The 19,961-nt window shown below is 50.8% G+C and overlaps 1 protein-coding gene across 12 annotated transcripts in view; it reads left to right on the top strand.

The window, feature by feature from the left end:
- The window catches only part of MSI2 (musashi RNA binding protein 2), a 387,083-nt gene that overhangs the window by 304,756 nt on the left and 62,366 nt on the right, over positions 1-19,961 (top strand). For all 12 annotated transcript variants that reach the window (XR_005982997.1, XR_005982998.1, XM_041724104.1 and 9 more), the window contains exon 8: positions 6,889-6,971. Coding sequence is in view for 10 of the 12 variants with exons in the window: in XM_041724104.1 (XP_041580038.1) it covers positions 6,889-6,971 (83 nt within the window). In the remaining 2 variants the exon portion in view is untranslated. The remainder of the gene's footprint in view (positions 1-6,888; positions 6,972-19,961) is intronic.

Below are 19,961 nucleotides of genomic sequence, written 5' to 3'. Positions count from 1 at the left end.
TGCTTGTCTCTGCTCCTCTTGCCCGATGGACCCATGGGCAGAGGGTGCTCACACCTTCTCCATCCAGGGTCACAGGAAAACCCTTCAAGGCATATGACACTGATTTGCCAAACCTGCTGTAGCCCATACAGGGAACCCAGAAATGCTCTGAGTTGGGGATGGGAAGCAGCAGCCTGAGATGACATATCGCTAAGCAACACACAGCTAAGTGGTGGTTGACTCTTGGAGCATGTGAAACACCATGCCTCATGGCTCAGGCTCTTACCCTCTTAAGCCCTAGGGCCACCAAATCCAGCTTGAACACTTACTGATCCAAGGAAGTCCCAGATGTCCTGCTCTGGCTTAGTAGCCACGTGTCATCCTGGATGGGTCATTGAAAACTAGGCTGAGCAGTTGAGCAAAATGATGATGGCAGAGCCTGCCCCACCTCTCACAGGATTAACTCGGGGACCAGGTAGGATGATGTTGGAGAAGCATTTTGAAATGAGAAAGTGCTCTCCACGCCCAAACCCAAGAGATTTGTATTGATACTGAAAGCAGCCCACAGATACTACTAGTTCCTCCAGCACTGAGTTATTAGCAAGAGAGGGAGGTTGCCTGAGTTATAAATATACTTGAGTACACATACCTTAAACTCCTCGTGGGATGCTCTGAATAAATTTGACAGTCTGGGTGGGGGCAGTTTCTCCGTCGTTTTTTTTTTCCCCATTTACCAAGTGTGTTAACTCATGATTTGCATTGATTTTCACTGAAGATGCATTAGGCACCACGCGATTGCCTATTAGTGTTCATTGACCTAGATGATAAGAGAAGAAAATTATTTTTGAGGCAAGGAGGCGGCCATTCCCATCTTTCCTTCCCTGACCTAAAAAAAGAATTCTTTGTAAGTCAACTGTCAGATGTTCCTCAGTGCCTGTGTCTGCAGCAGGTCATTTTAATTTTGAGATATCTTATTTTCAGATTTCTGTTCTCCTGTGTGTGTGCGTGTGTGTGTTTTATAGCTTTGTATTATTCAGATGAATATTCAGTTTTGTTCATTTGAATAAAAGAGGGAAAAAAGGTTTGACTGTTAAATGCTTATCTCTTAAATAGAGCTTACTTGTTAGTTTCCAATAATAGCTTCATTCAGGAGAATACTATAGAATTTTCATTTTTAAATGCTCCCTGTCAACTCCTCTCCTGTTTATATCTGTTCTCAAACCCTTTCTGTTTGGGGTTTCATCTTCCCACTTTTTCTTTTTGCCAACTTTGCTGGCTCCTGGAGGCAAATAAATAAATATAAAAGAAAAAGAAATGAGGGGTACAGTTAAGGTGAGGGCTTTGTGAGAGGCTGGGCAGGTATCGTTTTGCTGATGACAGGAGGGAGAGTTTCTGGTGATCTAGCCTGTTGTCCTCCAAACTTTGGCCCTGTGACACTGCCTCTCCCTCCAGGTGTCAGTCCCTAAGGGGTTCCTCTTTGTTATGAATTGGAACTTGAGTGACTTTACTTATAGAGTTCTTTGGTTCAGGGTGAGGCCCCCTTAGGATCAAGGAAGATGAGAGCCTGAGCAGGGGGTGATCACAGGGGCACCCCCCCCCAAGAGGGTCCTGAGTATGAGCCCTCATAGACTCACCATGGATCACAGTCCCTGCTTGGCGGGCAGCAGAGCAGGACGCCTCCCCACTCTCATGCATCCCTTAACAAGTTCTGCCTACTTTTAGAGGCCCAGAGAGGTCATGGGATTCTCCAGGAGCACACAGCTCAGTTATTTGGTCCTTCCTTTTTTGTGGGTCGAGGATAATCATGTGTTTCTTTCACCTGGCTGCTACGCCTCCGTTTGGTGGGCTTTCATGAGGCTCCATTTCTGATTCCCTGCAGGACTCTCCTTCAGAAAAATGGGAGGGAAATAATCAGTCCTTCCTGCCCCTTCTCAGGACACATAAGTCTTCCTGAGTTTTAGACAGAATCTATATGTCTAATGGACCATTCGCAAGACGACCATGCCTTGAAACTATTATGCTGAGTGAAACCGACCAGACACAAAAGGACACATACTGTATGATTCGACTTACATGAGGTGTCTAGAGGAGACAAATTCCTAGAAACAGAAAGTAGGACGAGGTTACCAGGGGCTGAGGGAGGGAGGAATGGAGAGCTATGGCTTGCTAGGTACAGAGTCTCAGCTCAGGATAGTAGAAAAAGTTCTGGAGATGGACAGTGTGATCATGGCACAACATCATGAATGTACTTACTGCCACTGAAGTATATGCTAAAAAAAAAAAAAATGGTTACGGTGGTTAATTTTATGTTATGTACATTTTACCCCATTTAAAAAAATTAATTTCAAAAAACAAAAAGATTTTGATGCTGAAAAAGGATTATTCCCACCTTCCACCCTCTCCTTCCCAAATTTCGAACCCCATTGTCTGTCACTTCTCTGTTTAATTTATTTGGGGGTTGTTCTCCACTGAGTTACTAATTCATTGTAAATGATAATGCACCTGTGAGGGAAAAATGATTATATGTTAAGGAATAACATTTATTGATAATTAAGTGTTTCATGGTTTCTTTGCTTTCTCAAATAGAATACATAAATATTTTAGGCACAATCAAGTTTGTTTTCTCTGTTCTGGCCAAACAGACAGGGCTGTTGAAACGATATAGATCTTTAAAATACTGCAAATGAGTCTTGACATCGCTGAATTGTTATGCATCCAAGGTACACAGGCTTGAAATCCAGGCTCTCTCCTTTGATCAGGAAAATCATTTTTGTGATACTCAAATTTTGAGTCCTGTGGGGTTAGGGAAGAGACCAGCAGGGAAATATCAGAGTCAGAATTCGAAATGATGCGGTGAGTTGTGCCCCCACCCTTCCTGGTACACAGTCTGCATTTGAATTTCTGTCTCCTGTAGCTCTGCCCCACGTCTTCCCAGCTTTGAGAGGTGGCACCGAGTGAGAAACTGGGGCAACAGGGAGTCCTGAGCCATCCTGGGCCTGGAGTGCAGACAGTGATTCACACAGTGGACCAGGAAGGTGTGGGCTGCAGTAGGAAAGCAGCTTCCGTGGCAGTCATGTCAACTCGTCACCCCCACGGTGACTTGACTTACCCTGGGCACTGTTCCAAGATCAAGTACCTGTGCTCAACAGCAAGCTGGCTCTAAACCAGGCTGTCCTCTGGCTTGTGGAGCAGTGCCCTTGACTGGCACTGACTTCCTGTTATTTCTCGATGGCATGGATGGGTTGGGTTCATTTGTCCACACTCTCCTGCCTTCTCTCCAAAGCACATGCTTGGACTGGCTGGGGGAGCTCATGTGTGCCCCTGGGGGAGCAGCTGAAACCTGCAACCTTGCTCTACTAGTTTCCTGGGGCTGCAGTTACAAATTACCAAAAACTGGATGGCTTAAACACAGAAACTTGTGTTCTCACGGTTCAGGAGGTAGACATCCAAAAACAAGGCGTTGGCAGGGCCATGCTCCATCTGAAGGTTCTCGGGGATGTGTCCTTTCCACTTGCAGCTTCTGGTGGCTCAGGTGTTCCTCAGCTAGTGGCCATGGCACTTCATTCTCTGCCTGGTGCGTTTCTCTCCCCTCTTTGTCCTCTAGGTCTCAAATGTACCCCCTTCTTTCCCTCCTAAGAACACCTGTCATTGGATTCAGGCCGTCCCCATTCTTGAGATCCTTAATTACATTTGCAAAAGCCCTTTTTTCCAAACAAGATCACATTCATGGGTTCCAGGGGTTAGGATGGGGACTTGGCTTTTGGGGGCCACTGTCCAACTCATTACACTCATCCTAATTAGCAGCAAGGTTTCCCCTGAGTACCAACGTGTCCAGGCTTGTTTCAGGATTCATGTGTTAACTGGGTTTAGATACAGGCTAGAGAGGTGACCTTCAGAGACAAAATGAATCTCAGGGTGACCCGCAGGCTGAAAGTGAGGGTTGTGAGGGAGGGGCGAGATCTATATGGTGGAGACGCTCTCCTTGAGTGGGAACCTCTGATGTATGCCACTCAGGGTACCAATTGCTGAAGAAAAAGGACGCCGTCTTGCTAATTGCTGCATCCTCCATGATCCCTAGCACAGGTGGGGGCCTGTAATGCAGAAGGAAGGACTGAGTTAGTCTCAAGGGGAGGCAGTGGTGCAGATGGATTAGCAAAATACTCAGGAGCAGAAATGGTGCATTCAGTCAGTCATTCGTTCAGCCACCAGCCACTCAGCGCTCTCTGTGTTAGGGGCTTCGTGCATCCTGGGGGCCCAGAGGGAATGAGGCTCCAGCCCTGCCATCATCCTTGAAGCCTATGCTAGCAGATTTCCATGGCCTCTGCTATGCCGTCCCACTCTCCCCCTGAGACCTTTTAAAGGGCACTTCCATCTTAATCCCTTCTTGAGGGGCCCCTAGTATCTGAGCTCTAGGACAGTAGACAGAATGAGGGGCTTAACCAAAGTGATGTAAGTCCCTGTGTGCTGATTGGGGCCCCTGAATGGGGGATAAGCTTAACTGATGGTTTTCACACTCCTTTAAAGGGGGCACAGGAAGCCAACACGCCCAGGCCCAAAGAGAAACTATGTAGAGACCGCCTCTGGGTGTGGCTCTCATACAGCTCCGCACATAGTAGGTGGACCCAAGGGCCAAAGGGGAGACACCCAAATAAAGGGAACCCAGAGGATGGCATTGTTTCTCTCTCTACAGGGACCTGGTTTGGGGCCAGGGGTTGTATACCTAGTGAAAGATTTTTTTGTTGGGCCCCCTCTTTGGAGTGTGGTAATAAAGTATATATCCTAATGAAGACCGTGGTGGTCCCTGCTGTCTGTTTTGCTGGAAATTGTTTGAGAGTAGCAAGTGGCCATTTCCATTCCTTTCCTAGGAATTTTCTAAACCCTGCAGGGGCAATGATGTAGGAGCTCGGGGTATCAGCTGCCTGCCCCATGCTGCTCCTCAGAGATGGTGGCAGGAGAGCCAGAGAGGAGAGACACAGAAGGGACCAGAGAGATTCTCTCTCTACCCTGGGGCACCAGGACCCAAAGTAGATACGTAAGCTTGAAGAGGAAACACCTGTATTTTTACTCGTTGACAGGAAACACAATCCTAATACCAAGTAGCCATTCTGATTTTCACGTTCCTAATTGGTGGGTCCAGGTTTGTGTTGGGTGGGCCAGGTTCATGTCTTTGGGGACTGTAGTGTCTTGGTCAATTTGAGCTGCTCTTACAAAGTACAAAAGACGGGGAGCCTCATAAACAACAGGAGTGTATTTCTCACCATTCCTGAGGCTGGAAGTCCTGTGTCAGGGTGTCAGCATGGTGAAGGCCCTCTTTCCAGTATAGGATGGCCATCTTTTCATTGTGTCCTCACGCAGCAGAAAGCAGAGAGAAAACACACTTTTGGTGTATTTTCTGAGGGCACTAATCCTATGCATGAGGCTGCCACCCTCATGACCTACTGGCCTCCCAAATGCCCCACCACCTCCTAACACCATCACATTGGGTTAGGATTTCAGCATATGAATTAGGCGGCAGCGATGGGGATAGAGCAGAGAGCCTTGCAAATCCCGATTGGGGGTGATAGCCATTAAGAAGCATACAGGATGGGGCAGCCTGGGTGGCTCAGTGTTTTAAGCGCCTGCCTTCTGCCTAGGGCATGATCTTGGAGTCACGGGATTGAGTCCCACATCGGGCTCCCTGCATGGAGCCTGCTCCTCCCTCTGCCTGTGTCTCTCTGCCTCTCTCTCTGTGTGTCTATCATGAATAAATAAATGAAATCTTTAAAAAAAAGCGTACAGGATGAGATGAGCACTGGGTGTTACACTATATGTTGGCAAATTGAATTTAAGTAAAATTAAAAAAAGAAAAATCCTGATTGGGGCTGCCACCTGAGGAGGTGGTCAGCCTCCCCATCTCCCTCTCCAGGTGCAAAGCCCAGGGTGCGGAGCGGGGAAGGGGCTTCCTAGGATGACACATAAGTTCACATGTGCAGAGTCAGGCCTGCTGCCTCCCCATCAGGGCGTCTGCACCCACGGCACGCGTGTTCCCTCGCGGGGTGCCTGCTGACCCCGCAGCCGCGTTTCGTCCGAGGCGGGGTGCCGTCCTGTGAGTGGGGCCATGTGTTCAAGCAGCGCCCACCGAGTGGGGTCGCAGGTGGGCAGCCGACTGGAACCCCGTCCGGGGCGGGGGGAGAAGAAAGCGAGGGGGCAGGAGGGTAGCAGAGCAACTGAGGATGGCGAGCAGCGGTCGCCTGCCAAAATTCTCCAGTACGGCTCGTCTAGCAAAGGCGGTCTCCAGCCGAGTAGATGCGGCGGAGAGCTGACGGGCTGACAGCGGGCATCAAACAGTCTTAAACTGCTCTAGATCCGCCGCGCTTTGGAAGCAGCGGTAGAAAAAGGATGCCTGCGTGGAACAGAGGCCTGCAACTTTTAATAGTTTCTTCCAGGCCTCAGGATGTCCTGATGAGGTATTAGAGGAAGTAATTCAGGAAGAAAAGGACAAATAACCACCTCCGTCTGGAGGCCGCCCCGAGGGCTGGCCATTCCAGCGCAGAGAGGGCCCACGGGGATCCCTGCTGCCGAGGCCCGGGAAGGCCCCCCCCCACCCGCCTCCGCGGGAGCCGTGGGGCTCCGACCCTTGTGAAAACAGACGAGTGCATTTCTTGTTTGCTTCCGGGCAAATGTAAACCGTGCAGCGCCCGCTGCATGTGGGTGAAATCATTAACTTTTCCTCACTGTCGGGAGGGTGCTCGGGACAAATTAGAAATCATTTCCTCCACCTCGAGGCCCTTCCCAGGGATCCGGCCCCCGACCCTCAGATCAGGAGCCTGTCACTGCCGCAGGACATCAAAGAAAAACATGTGGCCGGCCAGAACTGAACTCACCACCCCCTCTGTTTTTTGTTTCTGTTTTTTCTCCTTTTTTCTGTAGGGTTTGGCTTTGTCACGTTTGAGAATGAAGATGTTGTGGAGAAAGTCTGTGAGATTCATTTCCATGAAATCAATAATAAAATGGTAAGTTTAGGGGTCACGCTCTGATGCATGTGATGCCCCCCCCCACCCTACCCCACCACCACCACACGTGCACAGCTTTGTCTTGCAGACTTCCATGGCCCACGTCATCATGCAAGAAGCCGGGCAGGGTGGGCACGGGGATGAGGCTCTGAGGGTTCGGTCCTGTCAACGACCAGAGTTGACAGACTTTTGGTGAAGAGCCGAGTCATAAATATTTTCAGCTTTGCAGGCCATGCAGCCACCTGTCGCGGCCTCTCAGTTCCGAGGTTGAAGTGCAAAGGCATGCAAGGACAGTCCCCGCACTAGTAAGGCCGCGGTTCCATAAGGCTCTGTTTACGGACGCCGATGCTGAAATCTCCTATAATTCTCATGTTGCAAAATATTGATTTATGTATTTATGTTTTTACCGTTTTAAAGTACAAAAACCATTCTTGACTCTCAGGCTGTAGATACAAAAGCCAGCAGGGGCACCATATTTGGCCTGTGTGTTATAATTTGCTGACCTGCGGCTTAGGGAATGTGTTTGCTGTTTGTTTTGGCTTTTTGAGGACGTATATCCTAGGTAGGAAGGTTCCCACCCAAATTCATTCTCCCTTTGGGCCCCACTGGTTAATTAACCTTCTCCCCTTCTGATCGACTAGCTGGATTTTACCCTCATGAGCATCTTCTTCTATCCCTCATTTGGCTCTTTAAAGGTCCTCTTTCCTCACTCAGGGAAGAGGGTTGGATCATTGCAAGCTGGGGGAGCCAGGTAGGCCTCCCAGAGAAGTGGCCACCAGAGGGTGCCATACCATGTAGACCATGTGCACACTGGCTTGCTTGACGTCTCAGACTCCTTCAAATTGAGAAGAGGGGTGAGAAACCCGGTTCTTGTAGATTCCAGAAATATGAGAGCTCAGCAGGTGTTTCTGGAGCCATCAGCAGGCCCTTTGGAGCCAAAATAGTTTGGTCGACCAGCATTGCTTCCAGACCCAAGAGAAGGGGGAGGGCAAATTTGTGTTTCAATTATAGTTGTAACTTTGGTATTTTCTTCCTTTAGTCAAAACATTCCTGGCTTCTGAAACATGTGTTCAGATGTGCATTGTATATTGGTCTGATACGTGTTCACTGACTTTAAATTCAATAATAGAGCTTTTAGTGGGGATAAGATCAAAGCAGTCTGCTTAGCATGTGGTGCTACAGGCCTGATTCAATATTTGACTTGCTAATTTTTTTCCCAGGGCACTAAAATAATATTGTTCATATTGTTCCTAACCATCATAGGCATCTGAAATGAAAATGCTGTTTCTTTGCATACTGTAGGTTGGTGGTGTCAGCTCAGGCATTAAAATGGTATGGGGGAGATAAATGTGGAGGAATCACACGGACCCCTTCCTCGGCATTCTCTGCACTGCCCTCCCCCTCTGCGCCCCCAACTCAGTGCCTTCCAGTTGGTACTTCTCTCCTTTGGTAGATTGCTACTTGCTATTTTTAAAACTAGAGAGATAGGGGGCTTAAAAGGAAATGTAACTCCAGTGCCCAGAGGCCTCGTTTCTCCTAGCCAGGCATGCTGTTGACGGGCTCCACTGAGGGCTGCCTGGGCAGCAGAGAGTGAGAGAGTCATCTGAGAGCATTGGCAGACACCATTCCCATCCTGCCAGGACTTAACGGTTCATCAGGAAGGCCCAGTGTAGATGGGCAAGAGACTGTGCTGTGTGCTGCCTTGAATGCATATGTGAGGCCCTTCAGTACAGACTGGCTTTCAAACAAGCCTGAAACACAAGTGAGAAAGAGCTTTGTTCTCCTCAGTGTTCCAGTGGGGAAACTGAGGTCCAGGGGAATCGGCTCCAGGGCTCCCCCAACAGTAAAGGAACCCAGGTCTTGAGCTTACCAGCTGCCAGATGAATGACACAGATAGTTGTTTCGAGCTTGGGGGTTTGAGGTTAAATCCCCAGTTGACCTAGGGGGATAATCAGAAGGTAGAGTTTCATCCCCATGGGTAGCTTGAAGCCAAAGAGGTCTGTCCCCAGTCATTTCACACTTGTCACCTTCTTTTCCACCCAGCTGGAGGCTGACTGTGGTACATGCAGGTAACTGTTCTCCTAGTGGTAACGTTTCTGTTTTCTTTTGAAACCAAGGCTGGTACTTGGTCTTTTTTTTTTTTTTTTTTTTAAGATTTTATTGATTCATGAAAGACAGAGACATAGGCAGAGGGAGAAGCAGGCTCTCCACAGCGAGCCTGATGCGGGACTCGATCCCAGGACCCCAGGATCATGACCTGAGCCAAAGGCAGACGCTCAACCACTGAGCCACCCAGATGCCTCTGGTACTTGATCTTTAACAGTATAGCAGAAATGGAAGCGGACAAGAGAAGGGGTGGGCACAGAGTAGTGAGGATCACATACACGCTCTAGAGGTGCCCCTAAACCCAACAAGCCCTGGCCCACCAGTCACCGGCTCTAAAGGGGAAATCCAGTACTGGAAGAGGCCATTGGAAGATCACCAGGCCTTGCTGGGCTCCAAGATAGCAGGCCCCGTGGTGACCAGCTGGTGGGGTCACTGGGCCTCAGGGAGGTACCAGCAGCAAAGGCCAAACACATTGATAACCGGGAGCTCTTGCCATCGGCCGTGTCGTAGTCACTGAGAGGACCTCTCCAGCAAGCTGTCCTCCTCTGAAGAAGCCTGGATTGCTGAGGATTCTGTGATCCTGGTTTCTACTTCTGAGGCCACAGAAAAGGAAATGGATTTAAACTGTGCTATGGACAGAATTCAAATGAAGGATTGGAAAGATGCTGAGAACGCAGAGACTGCCAAGCAGAAACCGGGACAGTTGTTAGAAGGTCCGTAGGAGTGTTTTGTAAACTGGACTGCGCGCAAAGCTGTAAAGACCCATCTCCTGGAAGCCTGGCAATCTCCCGGAATTCTGCGGGGAGAGATTACCACACCGCCCCCGGAATGTGCCTGGAGCTACCATTTTCTCATTCACAGATAAGAAAGGTCTTTCTGCTGATGAGTCACGAAGATAGGACTTGAATCCAAATCTTCTTCGTCTTAATCCAGTACTCCTCTGGCTGGCGCTCCGTGGGCCCTGTATAAATAATTGTGGAATGAATAAAGGATTACAGGAGGAACCACGTGACAGGGAGGTGCATCATAATTCCCAAAGCCATTTCCCATCTAATTTGGTTGGTGAATCTCTTGGGTATTTTTTTTTTTTTTAAATGAGGGTCCTTCCCCGGCATCTGAGAGAGCCTGCAGCAGGCACAAGCCCTCCTGTCTGCTGAGGCTCAGGGTAGCTGCTGTCAGGAAGCTGGGATCACAACAACTCTGTCCCTGTTCCCATACAGACCCTCCCTTAAAGAGGTCACCTCCATGGTGGTGGTGGCAGGGGGAGAACCAAAAAAGACCCCCATGGCACCCTCCCTACAGAGATCCCACAAATAGTTCACATTTTTTAGTGCCAGCTGCATACTCTGCTGAGAGCTCACTTTATGCATCTCTTCTATTCTACACTTTGATGTAGATACTGATTATTATCCCCCATTTTACTGGTAAGTAAGTGAGGCAAAGAGAGAAGCAGTTTTCCCAGGGCCAAACACTCTGCAAGAGGCAGCACCAGAGTTCAAGTGTAGAAAGCTAAAGTCCAGAACTCCCATTGGTGCCCAGTAAACAAGTAGCCCCTCCAGGCTGAATGGTACTTTAAAGGTCATCTCGCTGGACAACAGCCTTCCAGAACCACTGACCGCCCCCTCCCAGTCAGCCGTGTCGTGGCTCATGGGACTCCCATGTTCTCCTAAGAGAAGGGCAGAGGAGATGGGCTTACCCGCTGGATCCCCAGCTGGGATGAAGGGCCAAGCTTGGGCAGAAGCAGTTCCCATTGGCCACAACAGATTTCTGGGCCTCTTCCCCCACTGCCCTAGAGGCAGGTAAGCCACAGATGCTGGGGACAGCTGGCCGCCTGCTGAGCTCAGGGGCTGACCCAGGACAGCCAGGACTCAGCCCCTTCCCCCGTCTTGATGTGGGTCAGAGTAAAGCACAAACATGTCTTTATCAATAAACACACATAAATTCACCGGCAGAGCCACCTGGTGACTCTCCAGAGAGAGCTTCCTCTCCGGCCATTCCACGAGCCCCAGGACAGGTACAGCCACTGACGCCTCCAGCCACGCGCCCCTGATTGGAGCAGCCCCCCCACCCCAGGAGTAGGGATGTGGGCTTGATGTGCTGCCAGCCAGTACAGCCTCCCGGCAAGCTCGCAGCCGCAGGAGGGAGGTGGTGGGCGACACCTACTCTGGGCTTTCTCAGGGGCCTAGCTCGGTCCCCAACCTCAGATGGAACCAGAGAGCCTCGCTGGGGGAGAATAGGGGGTACAGTCTGATGGGTGCCAGAACGAGGGCGCTTCTTCTGACACCTGATTCACCAACAGGACATTGGCACTTGCCAGGTACTGGAATGGTGCTGTACATGCACGTGGCAATCGTCCCATTCTAGAGTGGGCTTTGGAGCTCAGAGTGGTGAAGGGACTTCCACAGTCCATAGTTCTAATTGGCAGAGCTGGGATTTGAACCGGTGTTGTTTTTGCCTCAACCCTGTGTTCTTCCCAATATACTCTGCTGCCTCCTTAGGGCAAAACCTCATGAATTGAAAAATCTGGGTTGGTTTAAGTAGCAAAGATGAGTTTTTATTTGCTTTGTGCACGGATTACTATAGGATTCCTTAAATAGTCCTTTCCCTTGTTCTATTGAGGTGATCTGAATTTGGAAATTGCCTAGCATTTTGCAAGCTTATTAGGAATGCAGAGTCTCAGGCCCAACCCCCAGAGCTAGTGAATCAGAATCTGCATTTTGACAAGTCCCTAGTGGTGTGTGTGCACATTTAAAGTCTGGGAAGCCCCAGGCAAAGATCACTGCTAATGATCGGAGCTGTGGGACGGTCATAAATGGTCAAGTGTCAGAAGGAAGGGACCCTTAGTGAGGGCTGAGGCCCCAGGAGCATGGAGCTGGATGAGCCAGCCTGGCATGGGATCCCCAGGCCAGCCTGCTGCTGTCCCTTTGTACACATGAACACCAGGCCTCTCTCTCCCCTGCACCCCCGTCTCAGGAAGCCATCCATGCTGGGGCCACACCTCTGGTGCTGGCATGCCCTTCCACTCTGACAAGGGTCTGGGAGCATCAACTCTAGATGTTTGAGGCACATCCACTAGAGTGATGAGCTAGATCCCCCAAGTAATGTGTACATGTCCTTGTCCCCAAAACAGTATCTCCTGGGTCACTTTGAGGCACTCAGGGCTTTAGAACATGTGGACCTGAGGCTGAACCCCATATCCATCACTGGTTGCTTTGTGACCAGGTGAATACCCCACCTGTCTGCACCTGTTTCCTCCTCTGAGCTGAGAAGGATAGCAACCACTGTCCTTTGCAGCTTATTGAAGGCCCTGATTCAGCTCCTGACCCTGGGAGCTCTTGGACTGCTCTGGTGTAGAGAATCTATAATCTGGTAACCTTGAAAGAATCGCCCTCCCCCAAACCCCATTGGTATCCTCAAGTTTCTTCCATTTGGCCTAAACCAAGGGCCAAAAAACTTTGTAAAGGGCCAGACAGTAAATATTTTAGGCTTTCAGGGCCCTAGGTCTCTGCCATCCTAGAACAGCATGGAGCCACTGATGATATGTGAGTGGGTGTGGCTGTGTTCACATAAAAACCTTATTTATAAAAAACAAGCAGCAGGTGGATTTGCCTTGTGGGCCAGTTTCAGCTCCTGGCCTATATGAGGTAGCTCGGAGCAGGTGTGGTCTGCTTATCTCAAGGGGCCCAAGGAAAGGCTTTTAGCCAAGAGCTCACTTAAATCCACTGCTGAGGCATTTTAATAGCCTGAGGCAGAGAGGGTCAGCAGTACCCCCAAACAGATGCTGGGGCTTGGGATAGTAGCAAGCAGAGAGTATCCGTGCCTTCATTCTTAGGGAGACCGCAAGCACTGCGCAGGTAGGGACCGAAGGAACGGTCAGAACAGGGTGCTGTCAACCCGAGAGGCCACAAATCCCTCCCTGCCCGATGCCCCACAGCATGCCGAGCTCCTCACTGCTAGGCTTTGTGACTTTGGGCACGTTACTCATCACCTGTGCTTTGGCTCCCCCTCAGACAGGTAAGGATGGCATCTCTCTCAGGGACTGCTGGGAGTTAGGACTCGGGACCACTTTTTTTTTACCAGCCACCATATGTTCTATCAAAGCAATAGGCTTTTTTGCTGTTATTGTTAGTTGTCATCACTATCATTATTCTTAGAATCATTTTACTGAACAAATATGTAATCAAAAGGTAAAGGGATCCCGACAGATTACAAGTCAGCAGAGTGCAAGGGTACAGACATGGGCAGAGAGGAGGCTCTGGGATGGGTACTCGCTGTGCTCTGGCTGAGAGGTGGTCCCAAGGAGAGAAGGTACGCATCCTGCAGAGCAGAGTAGAAGGGGCTCTGCTGAAGTGATTTCCTAGGTCCCTGGGGAGGCCGATTTCCTAGGCCCTTAGAGAGGTGGACTCAGCCCTTCAGCTGAATCCTCCATTGGGGAGGTTCCAAAAAACCCCCTTCAAAAAGCAAAGCATGGTGAGCTCTCAGGATTGCCACCTTCAGCCCAGGGCACACCTGGGGATTCACCCGCAGAACGAAGGCGCTTATGGGGATAGCGGGGGCAGGAGGACAAGAGAGCAGGAGAGCCCTGGTTGGCCTCTCAGGTCAGGTGTTGGGCCAGGTGGTCCATGGAAGCCCCAGCTAGGGTTGGCATGAGGCGCTGCCACCTATCAGGGGCACCCTGTGAGTGGGTGCACGTCCCCTCCCTCAGACCACTCTTCCACAGCTTGAAGACTTGACGACTAAGAGCTGATCGGGAGCCAGCCCGGGAGTGGGGGACGGGGGCAGGGTAATGTGGGTGGAATTAACTAGGCTTCTGTGTTCACCACCCTATTTGCAGCATCCTCCTTACTCGTAAGCTAATTTTAGCCATCCATTCTGCTTCTGTTACCATTTATAAAATGAGAATGTCAAATGCAATATTAAACAAGCAGGATGAAGGCAAAAAAGGAAATGCCAGAGAGGCACTTAATAAATGAACCTCGTGTTTACGAGCGAGAGGGAGGTCCTGCGCCCCCCACCCCTGCATCAGGCACGCACATGTTTGTGTACCGGCTCTGTTCCTGCGGAGAGAGGGATTTGTGTGCTGCTGGAGGAGGGTGTGGGGAGGCTGGGGTGTTGGGTGGTAAATGTTGCTCTTTAGGCAGAACTAATTCGGCCAGCGGGGAGGTTGCCTGAGTTCTAGCTCCTTCGCCCTTCATCCAACCTCTGGGAAGGTCATTGCAGGAGTGTGGGGAGGACAGGGTCCTTCCTTCTCCATTATCTTGGCACCCAGCCCCTCTGGATTTGCCAACATGTGCTGTTCCCTGCGCACCACCCACAGGGTGTGAGCTCAGCAGGGGGAATGAAGACCACTGGAGGAAGCTGCTCCCCTTTCTCTGCACGCCTTCTCTGGGGCCTATTGTTCTTTTGACTTTCACAGCTTCTCTGCCCAACTTCCCAGGCAGGTGCAAGCTAATGCTTGGCCACACTTTTATTTTTTATTTTTTTCTTTCGCTTGCTTTCTCTCTTTGAAATAGAGAAATTAAATTGGGCTTGGTGCAGGGTCTCTGGCAACACCCACCCTGGGCTAGGGTAAGCACCCAGCCCTGTGGCCGCATTTGTGGCACCTGCTGGAGGCAGAGGTTTCTTTTCACTTTGAAATGTCCTTGTAGGTTCCCAGAAATAAAAAGAGCAGCTGCTGCTGCCACCATCAGCTTTTTCCCCAAATAGTGCAGCCGGCGAAGCTCCTTTTGCACACCTTGCTGATGAAAGCAGGAAGACGGGGCCTACAGGGCCAGGAGGTGGGGGCAGCAGGGAGAAGATTGGTGGCAGCGTGCCCGGAGTTTGCCAGGCTGGAGGGTGGCAGCCACCTTCTTCCTCTCTGCTCCCTAGGCTTTGGGACAGAAACACAGGCGTGAACCGGCTTTATCACCTTCAGAGATGCTCAGCTAGGCTCCCGTGGCAAAGATTCATGTGTGACACGATCAACTTTATCCAGCCGGCGCGCTTATGGGATTAGCTGGTTTGATTTATTAGCTCGCTGCAACCCTGGGGGGCGGGTGCCACTGTTACTCTGTTTTACAGATGAGAACGTTGAGGTGCAGAGGAGTCAGGCAGCTGGTTCCCACTCAGCGCTGGTGAGCAGAGGCGAGCTTTAGAGCTGGTGGAAAGGACAAGCCCCCACCCTCAGATCCAGGGGGAGTGGGGGGCTGCTGTCACAGGGGCACATGTTGGGGAGTAGCTCCTCTGCACTCCTTTCCCATACTCTGAACCCCTCCGAGGAAGAGCCACGTCCTCTTGAATTCATCTCTGTGTCCGCTCCTAGCCCGTGCTTGCTAACTAACCAGGAGGCGCTAATAGTATTGGTTTATAACCTCCTTCACGTTGTCATAGCGGATTTTAATAAAACAGAGGAAACAGCGGATGAAATTAATTCTGGAACTAGGACTGGGGATGGTTTTGTGGAAGGAGTAGCATGCCAATGGGCCTTGAAGGCCAGATAGAAGGTAGTGGGGAAGGGCTGTGAGGGCCGCACCGGGGTGGCTGGTGGCCCAGAGAGGGGGACCTGGGACAGAGCCGTAGCTGTGTCATTACCTGGCTGTGTGACCTTGGGCAGATCATTGCCTCAGAACCTCCATTTTCCTTCCTGTGCTGACTTCAGGGCTAATTAGGCCAGTTCAGAGGAAATGAGCTGATTAATGAGGGTATGGAGAGCATTGGGCATTCTCTGAGGACCTCTGTGTGCCAGACGCTGTGCCTTATATACATGATGTGTATACATCACTGTGTACACATAAAACACATGAGATCATGTATGTGCACACACACACACACCTACCTCAGGATGTTGTGGCCATGCCTGGCATAGGAGGAGTGTTCCATAAACAGTTTGTTCCTTCCTCGCTACAGTAATCCTGCTGACTGGGGAAAAAGTCAAGATTATATGTCCTGTGGGACTCTCAGTGCTTCTCACAAATGGGTCTGGGCCGTTTATGGCAAAGATGCATCCTTGGAAGGTGGATATTTCTGCTGACGGCCTTTGCCTGTCTAAGCTAGTCTTTCTTTTTTTTGGGCGGGGAGGGCTTTACAGTAGCTGCTTCTTCCAGAAACTCCATGAGAGGCTCCATATCTGTGAGGACCCTTTTGCAATAGAGCAAGACAAATTGTCCTGTACAAGTGGGTCCTCTAGTATATGGCCACAGGCCAGTGTCCATCTATGAGCACGGTGCCCGATTGAGATGTCTGGGAAGGGAGAGGCGGGAAGACAGAACACAGAACTCCCTTCTGCTCGCCTCTTGGTACTGACAGTGCCCAGCTTGGAGGCCTCCCCAAGTCTGCAGAGGCTGGAGGGCTGGTGCTGGCTGGGGGCAGGTATGGCAGGATGGTGAAACACCCTCCCTGCTGGAGTCACAGGCTGGGTCTTCCCAGTGAGGCTGCCAGGATTTCTGGGTGTGATTGCTGCCCCTCCCATAATGGTGTCTCAGGCCTGGCCCATCCAGCCATACACACATGCTGGTCATGACTCCATCTTGCCGTTGGCTCTGGACAAATACAGCAACTGGATGGAATGGGAACCCTGGAGCAGACGTTAGAATCCAGATGAGGCAACCTGACTCTGTAGATCACTCAGAGGGAGATGCCTAGTGGGTCCATCTCCAGCGTGAGCTCCACATTGAGGAGGACCGTGGTCCTTCCTTCCCTCCCAACCTTCCCACCTCTCCTCGATGGGCTGTTTCTATTCTTGTCACCCTCACCTTGCTACACCATCAGCCTCCTACGACTTATTCAGCAGCTGGCTTGAGCAGGGCCAGCGTCCTAGATATGATGCCTGTGTTCAGAAGAGCCCTCGCTGGGTTCCTGCTGTAGTGCCACCATCTTGGAACTCCTAGTAATAGTTGAATAAAGGGCCTTTCATCTTCATTTCATAGTGACCTGCACATTCTCTAGCATGTTCTATGGCTACCATGCTTTTGAGGCTAACTCCCAGCATGGAGCACAGGGCAGGACAATAGAGACTCAGTTCTTCCACCCAAGTGGTTTACCTTGCGTTTGTCTTCCATGCTCTGTAGGTTCCTTGAGAGCAGGTCCCCTCTGAATCTTGGTTAGGAACCTGTAAGAGCCCCGTGAAGGGTCCTTCCCTCCTAGAGTCTCCAGAAAGGCTTATGACTGGCAGAGGGGGCAAGAGGGAGAAGGGCATAGCCACGGGACAGCACAGGTTGTGCATAGAGCTGGGTGTGGTTTCTGGGCTGCAGCTCAGTCCTCCTGCCTTACCAGAGAGAGCTGGGTAGCTGCCAGGCTCCAGGCAGAACCCCAAGTCTTTACATTGGAGTGGCATCTCCCCTTCCCTTCATCTCCCTGGAAAGCGCTTGGGGGCCTATCAGCGAGAGAAGATGGACAATCTGGGGCTTCAGAGAAGCAGTGTTGGCCTGGAATGCTTTGAAACCAACTGATGAAGGAGGAGGGAGCTGCAGCTTGAGTCAGAGGATAAGCTGATCTTGGGGCAAGACGGAGTCAGGCCTCTTTCAGGAAGCTCCACAAAAGGTTGCTGCCCACATGGGAGCTCCCAGTCACCACCCTCCACCGCTGCCCCTGCCAGGCACTCCAGCCCAGAAGACCTGTTCCTCTCCCTTCCAGCAGCCAGTCAGTCCAGGCTGGTCTCTCTGGACAGCAGTGAACTTTATTCTTTGAAATGGGCCCCTGTCTCCCTGGAGGAGTAAATCATTTCTCATGTGATCAGTGTGGGGTGAGAAGTGAAGCTGCAAACACTGGCCTCCAGGCCACACAGAGTTGCCTTGTCCTGGGTGGTAAATCAAGGCTACAGCCATAGGGCTTGGGTTTCCCCAGACCGAGGCCAGGCTGGTTTCCCTCCTGGCCCCAGGGCCATGTGCTGACTGGGGCTGTTTATGTAGAAACCAGGGAAAAACAAAAACCTTTTCACTTCTCAGACCTTGGCATCGTCCTCAGACTGCCAGCCTCTTCCAAAAGGTGCCCAGCAGGGAGCTTGTCTCAGTAAGGGCTGTAGGCCAGTTGGGTGAGGGCGGCCACTCAGAGTAGCTACAGGGAAGCCGTCACTGCAGAAAGTCCCTGTGCCTTCTCCAAAAGCCAATGCTAAGCATTCCCTCCCACCACCCCCAAGGAGAGAGGGCGTGGCATGGGACTGGCTGCCCTGGCATGGGCCATGGTAGCATTAGGTAGACAGACCCAGCTTCATTTTTTTTTTTAAGATTTTATTTATTTATTCATGAGAGACACACAGAGAGAGGCAGAGACACAGGCAGAGAGAGAAGCAGGCTCCATGCAGAGAGCCTGACGTGGGACTCAATCCCTGGTCTCCAGGATCACACCCTGGGCTGAAGGTGGCACTAAATCTCTGAGCCACCCGGGCTGCCCCAGACTCAGCTTCATACCCAACCTTAGCACATGTGGCCTGGGTCCTAACCGTGAAGTGTCTAATGTCCCTGGGCCTCAGCTTCCTGTTCTATAAGATGGATTTCTATCTATAAAGGACATCATGGGGTCCGCTGACACAAGGCTATGGAAGGTGCATGAGATGAAAGTACTGTATCGTGTGTAAATGTCCTGAGGAAGCTAACTGCCGTACTTACAAAGAAAATATGTTTAGGAAATGTGTACTGCCACATATGCACCTTAACCCTCAAAAGGTTCAGGAAAAAATAAGCATAGATACAGATACGGATATAAACGGTACAGAACAGTTCTTTGTACTGTCCTTGCATCTCTTCTGTAAGTTTTGAAAGCCTGTCTACATAAAGAGTTAGACCTCCTTGCTTAGTGGCTTTGGAGCGTGATGGGCAGAGGCACCCCACCTCAACAAGCAGCCAGCATAGAGGGTCAGAAACATGCAAGCCCACATCAGGCCTCTGATTCATCCTCTGGAGGAACATACTGCTGCCCTAACCTGTCATGAGAGCGGGTTCAGCTAGATCATTCTTCTCATCCCATCACTGTGCGGGCTACGGGGAAGCCACACCCTCTTCTCCAAGGCCAGTGTGCTAGGGGCAAAGCAGCATCTTTGAAGATTGAAAAATTAAAGCAAATCCCACCTACCTTTGTGGGGGTTTGGCATGTCCTTGACATTCGGCCCCTGGTGTGGGGTTGCTTCGTGGCTTTGCCAGCTGTGAGACTTAAAATGGAGACCGCATCTTCCTAATGTGAGCAGTTGGTCACAGGTGACTTCTGAGGCTTCTTACAAGCACAAATCCAAATGGAAGTTTCTACAAAATCTCTTCCTCCTCCAACCACACCGCTTTTTCCAGTCATCATTGGAAGCTGTAGCCGTTTTAAGAAACTGCTAAGGGTGGGGTATGAGCTGTTGATTGAGGAGATTCAAGGACCAAGACTTGGAGATGGTTCCTTCCTCAGAATCTGCTGCCACCAGGGCTGTGCTGGTGGTATGGAACATTTACTGTAAATAGGGTTCTGTGGGGGCAGAGCTGAAGCAGCCAGAGCAAGAGGCCTGGTCACCTAGAAGAACACTACTTCTGTTTATCATAGGAAGCCAGGCAAGCCTGCCTTGTGCCCCATGGTGGATGCCATGGGGTCCCATTTCCTCACTGCCCTTCACTGATCTCTTGTGGTCATTGGTCTCCGAAGACAGCCCTGGTGAGCTTCACCTCTTGGTATGCGCACCCTGTGGGGTCCCTTCCCACAGCAAATCTAGGCTGACCAGGTATAACCAGTAGAATGTGACAGAAGTGGCAGTGTGACTCTCAAGCCTAGGTGGTAAGAAGCCGTGCAACCTCTGCCTTGGTCTCTTGGAATTCTCAGGCTGAGACTCTGGGAGCTCTGGGAACTCAGCCACCATGGTGTAAGAAGAGGGAGTACTGTGGAGAAGCCAAGAGGAGGCGCCTCTCCATGGCAGTCACAGCTGACCAGCATCTACTGCCC

The sequence above is a fragment of the Vulpes lagopus genome, chromosome 12 (genome assembly GCF_018345385.1).
Source record: "Vulpes lagopus strain Blue_001 chromosome 12, ASM1834538v1, whole genome shotgun sequence".
In the NCBI taxonomy this organism is placed as follows: Eukaryota; Metazoa; Chordata; class Mammalia; order Carnivora; family Canidae; genus Vulpes; species Vulpes lagopus.
The sequence above is the reverse complement of the archived record's forward strand: the minus strand, read 5'-3'. Positions and strand labels throughout refer to the sequence as shown.